The sequence below is a fragment of the Cornus florida genome, unplaced genomic scaffold (assembly GCF_030987335.1).
Source record: "Cornus florida cultivar Cherokee Brave unplaced genomic scaffold, ASM3098733v1 CherokeeBrave_3.0.0_Hap2_Chr08, whole genome shotgun sequence".
Taxonomy (NCBI): domain Eukaryota; kingdom Viridiplantae; phylum Streptophyta; class Magnoliopsida; order Cornales; family Cornaceae; genus Cornus; species Cornus florida.
Genome location: NW_026775578.1, coordinates 1,634,164 through 1,639,377, shown reverse-complemented (window position 1 = coordinate 1,639,377; position 5,214 = coordinate 1,634,164). Strand labels below are relative to the sequence as shown.

At 33.9% G+C, this 5,214-nt stretch overlaps 1 protein-coding gene across 3 annotated transcripts; it reads right to left on the bottom strand.

Moving 5' to 3' along the window:
• Window positions 1-536: 536 nt before the first annotated feature.
• LOC132268812 (benzaldehyde dehydrogenase, mitochondrial-like) lies at window positions 537-4,768 on the bottom strand. Of its 3 annotated transcripts, XM_059769661.1 has the most exons (10): window positions 4,183-4,764; window positions 3,772-3,917; window positions 2,521-2,651; window positions 1,838-1,961; window positions 1,651-1,738; window positions 1,418-1,488; window positions 1,191-1,328; window positions 1,033-1,094; window positions 886-944; window positions 537-704 (listed from the first exon to the last, which is right to left on the bottom strand). In XM_059769661.1, exons 5-10 carry the CDS (start codon window positions 1,724-1,726, stop codon window positions 694-696), a joined length of 417 nt encoding a protein of 138 aa, XP_059625644.1. In that variant the 5' UTR covers window positions 1,727-1,738; window positions 1,838-1,961; window positions 2,521-2,651; window positions 3,772-3,917; window positions 4,183-4,764; the 3' UTR covers window positions 537-693. The 3 variants fall into 3 exon arrangements, with proteins under 3 accessions (XP_059625644.1, XP_059625642.1, XP_059625643.1); XM_059769659.1 differs by having other exon boundaries at window positions 537-944; window positions 1,838-2,015; window positions 4,183-4,768; XM_059769660.1 differs by having other exon boundaries at window positions 537-944; window positions 1,838-1,922; window positions 4,183-4,768.
• Window positions 4,769-5,214: the final 446 nt, after the last annotated feature.

The following is a 5,214-nucleotide window of genomic DNA, read 5'->3' as shown; positions in this document are numbered from 1 at the left end:
TTATGACCTGCGAACACGAATTGCTACCCTTAATCTCAATACAACCAAACCCCTAACTCAACCTTCCTTTTATTCACACCACACACAGTGCAGAAAAAGGAAGAAATGGCGGTAGCAGCGGTGGGGAAGAAATGCAGTGGTGAACTCGGTCATGGTGAACTCGGTGGCGGTTCAGATGAAGCGATGGCAGCGGGGATGAGTTCACACTACAACAATTATGGTCTTGAACGGCAATTTTATTTGCTGCTAGAAGTAAAAAAAAAAGAGAAGTGATGTCATAGCTACTTGGCCGCATTTATAGGTAGCGTTTGTATTTGCTGTCATAACTTGTGTCACGATAGGAATGGCAGCAATTGTATCTGCTACCACATATGAAAAACATATGACAGCAAATATAAATGTTGCAAAAAATGACACTTTTTTTATAAAAAAAAATGAAGCAAATTTAAGTTAAATTCAAATTCTAATAATCCACGTCAATCCATTCATAAACCAAATTTATTGATCAAATAAACTCAATTCACAACAAAGTCAAGGAAAGAAAAAAGGGATTACAATGCATTTATTAGTGTAGCTATGTCTCAATAACAAGGGAAATAAAAGATTTTTAATGTCTCATCAAATCATTTAAAAAAAGAAAAAGAAAAAAAATGGGGAGAGACTCCATATATATCCTCCAAGTATCATCCTTCTCTACGAGCAACCTGAAATAAAACATATAACGTATTAGAAACCAATAACTAGTATTCGAATTAATACAAGCAACAATTATGCATCAAATAAGTCCCAAATAGAAGAAGGAAACAATCAGATCACAAAAGTAACAGAATGAGCCACGCATCAAGGTGTTGGCGGTGCTGAGGTGCTGAGGTTCTGAGTAAATACCCCTGCAGCCAGCCCATACACGAGACGCATTTGCCCTTCGTATCACATCATTAAGATCCCTGCAATCCACCAACAAATAAAATGGTGAAGGTGAAGAAGCACAAACACTCCAATAATAGGCAATACAAAGAATTTTTCGTGACTCACTTGTATTTTAAGAAAGATTGCACGGGACCAAAGATCTCCTCGTTTGAAATAGACATATTGTCCTGATTTAAGTTACAATTATATTAGTTTCGATGATACATTGACCTCCACAGTGGAAAGGTAATCTTACAAACTATTTATGGAGCAAGGAGATATACCTGAACATTAAAGAAAACCGTGGGCGCGATATAGTAGCCCTTGGTACCAAATCTCTCACCTCCAGTCTCAAGGGTAACTCCACTATCGATCCCAGATCTTATACACTTTAGGATCTTTTCAAACTGCTCTGAATCAACCTGATTTTTTCAGCAATGCTGCAATTAGAACGATTTGAGATAGCAAATAAATAAAAGGAATCAAGATTAAAGATGTGCTTGTGAAGTACCTCTTTGGCATCATCAGACAAATAACCACCATCCTCAAATGTTCTTTTCTCAGGCAATGCATCTAGCAATTCTGTGTACAAGTGCCAAGTTTCAGAAGGAATTGATGAAAATGAGGTCTAAGTTTTTCCAAAAACACTATAAAGAGGTAATAATCAATACTAAATCACATGAATGAGCACTCGAATATGCATATGGGGGTTGTAAGCTTAAAGAAAACCAAAGCAAGTCATACCTCGGTTCCCTTTCACAGCTCTTGGATCTTTCTTTTCCTTTGATATCCCAAAAACATCATGACACAGGTCCTTCATGGATGTAGAGACCTACAGATCAAATTTGACAATAAAACATGATAAGAGAGTCAAAAAAAAATATAGTGCAGAACAATAGATGACAAAAATGAAACTTAGGGTGCTTCTTACACTGGAAAATTCAGATTCTGATGTGCCGAAGAGTTCGATTAACTTAGGGTGCTTCTTACACTGGAAAACTCAGGACTAGCATGGACTGGGTTGACAATTTCCCAGCAAACATCATATTAGAGATCTGCAACCCAAGATACTTTAAAACCATTTTAACAAGTTCCTTAAAAGAAGATCCCTGAAATGGAAGCAATCACTCTAGGTTTTTTACAAACATGATTCAGAACCAACTCTTTCATTATTAGGCATTAAAATTTTGACAGCCCAGATCACAAGAATGTAAACATTGGATACAATTATAAGGCTGATACACCAAATCAGTGGAACATAAAGTCATAAACATTTGATGGAATCATTAGACCATTTTCAATTTTCTTCATAATTTGCTACATTTAACTTTATAAAAATTATAATCATGAGAGACACCAATTCACCAAATTTAAATACCAATTCACCAAATTTAAATTAAGTGATTATCCAATTAAGTGCGTTTGATAAGGTAATCTGGATCTCGCTTAAAAAATAAGTTCTAAATAAAATGGGGTAAAATTTCAAGTGAGCTCTGAACACCTAAAAATTCAAAAACTTTTCTAACTAAAACGTAGGTGAGAAAGACAGTCACTTTATGTATTTAATTGGTTGATAATTTCAATAGCTAAAACAACAGAACATAGAAAACGTACCCTTGAAGTCTTAGCTGTAGAGTCTGGTTTAACCGTGGAAGACCTTCTTGGAGCTTCTGGGGCTGGTTTAGACTTTAGACTCATTTCCATCCGATGAAGGAAAAACTGGGATTTAAGGAGGAGTGAAAAGCCTAGAAACATTAATGGGTACAATCAGAAACACACAACAATCTATAATACAATTTTAATTCAAATTTCACCACACTGCAATTAATGCTGTACAGAAATGTTAAGTTTCTTTTTTTATTATTATTATTATTATTTTTCTTTCCTTCCTTTCTTAGGCTGAGATGTCAAGTTTCTAACATGGCAGCAAAATGAATTTCTTTTTTTATCTTGTATTTTAGCAAGTTGGATTAAAAATTTTGTGCGTTTAATATGATTAATAATCATAACACTAGGTTGAACTTCAACTCCAAAATCATTAATTAGAAGTGACTTCATACTAAAAAAATGTGCAAACTTGACCTCAATTTGGTAGAGGTTAACATCGAGTAAAAGGAACTCACTAGGTTTGAACAATTTTTGAAGATGCATGGGAGAATGAAAATAAAGGCACCAAACCAATGCTCTATGAGACACCCTGAACATTAGGCTAAAGCAGAAATGTCCAGGGGTGGTGTATGTGTGAAACCCAGGTCATAAATTGTGTCCAAAACTTGAATACTGATGCATAGACATGTCTTGCACATTTAAGTACATAATTTTTTTTTGTGATAGTGTAATGTATAATGGTGTTTTTCTTCAGAAATATAATCAATTATAATTTAAATTAAATTGAATATGATGAAAAAGGGGATTCTATCTATCCCAAAGATAAGAAACCATTTTTTGTTTTGTTAAAATTACGGTTCAAGGAGAAGGTAAGAGTGAAGACAGTGTTTGGGAAATTTCTCTGAGAGAATTTTTTTTTTTTTGCTTTTGATAATTTTTTGGGAGAGAGAAAATGAGCATTAAAGAGGCATACCAAAATGCATGATTAGAGATGATCCTCAACCCATCCATATAAAAATCAGAAAAATACTAGCATTAGTATAAAAAAAAAAACCAAAAAACAAAAAAAAAAAAAACATGTAGGCCTTAGAAATTTGAGAAATTTATCATGCCAATTGAGTTTTACTAAATCATCAACATATAGAACAACGAGACAACATTGTAAAAGGTGGATTCATAATTTGTATTAAATCCATTGATTTAACTCCACCTAACACCACTATACAAAGAGGCTATATCTGAAGTTGAATAACGTACATATAAATCAATTCAATGAAGGAAAATATTCAAAATTTATCGATCGTAGTCGTGCTTCCCTTCGTCAGTTGATGACAATATATCATCTATCCCATTCCTCGACGGTTTCGCTGATCCAACTGAAAGTCTCCCCAATTTCATTGAAACTGCAATTAGGTAATGAAAAGTAAATTAACACTGAAACCAAAACGCTCTGGCTTCATAAAATCCCAATAATTGAACATGTATGAATTAAATTATGAACAAGTTGTGAAGGGATTAATTAGCTGATTGAACAGAATCAGATCAAAATTAACTGTGCATTAAACTAAATCATACAGCTTTGAATGAAATATCACAGTCCACAAGTAAATAAGGAGTAGTGAGATTCAAAGAGAAGGATAATGCGGTGCATATGAAGAGGAATCGTACCGTCCGATTCGTCGGACGAAGCAACGGAGAGACTCCGGCGATTCCTAGAGAAAAGATCCAAGTTCTTGTCCGTATCCTCGGACACTCCGTTGAGATTAAGACCTCGCCGGTGCTGCGACCTCCCTCCGATCAGATATTCCTTCAAACTCCGATTCATTTCTACGGATCCATCACCATCACCATCCCCAATACACAAGGTTTAACTTGTGTGTGTGAGAGAGAGAGTAGATGAGAAGTAAGAGAGAGAGAGAGAGAGAGAGAGAGAGAGAGAGAGAGGGAGAGAGGGGAGCGGGGGTAGAGAGAGAAAGTGATCGGCTATTAGGAGTGGGGGTAGAGAGAGAAAGGGAACCATGGACAAAAAAAAAAAAAAATGAAAAAAAAAAAAAAAATGGGCCCATGTTTCTACAATAGCAATAGCAGCATTTTTTTTAAAATGCTGTTAAAATTTTGCTGCCACACCACTGTTTTGTTGTAGCATCAGATGATGGAGAGGACCGGAAAGCAAGGTGGACTAAACCAGGATGGGCTGATTCGGCCATGGTTGACTCACGGCCATAGGCTGGTTGCGACTTCGGCTGTGAGCATGCGCCACTACAACATCACCACCACCTCTATTCAAAAATTTGCCCTAATGTTTTTCCAGATCCATTCCTTGTATATATATATATATATATGTGTGTGTTTATATACATATTAGAAAATATTTTGTAACTTATAAAATTTTTGTTTTCATATTAATTAATAAAAATTTATTTTATATTAATAAATAAATACTGAAATATTTTGAAATTGGTGATAGAGTTTAAGTTTCGTAAATTAATAAATTCTTTTATGTTTTTATATTAATACTGAAATATGTATATTTTATTTTTTATTAAATAATAATTTTTTATTTAAATAGTGAAATATTTGAGTTTTGCAAAGTAACAAATTTTTTTAGGTAATTTGTAATTTGAATTTTATTAGATAATTTGAAATTTAGTATAATTTTTAATTTACAATAGAAATTCAATCATATTAATTTTTAAAATA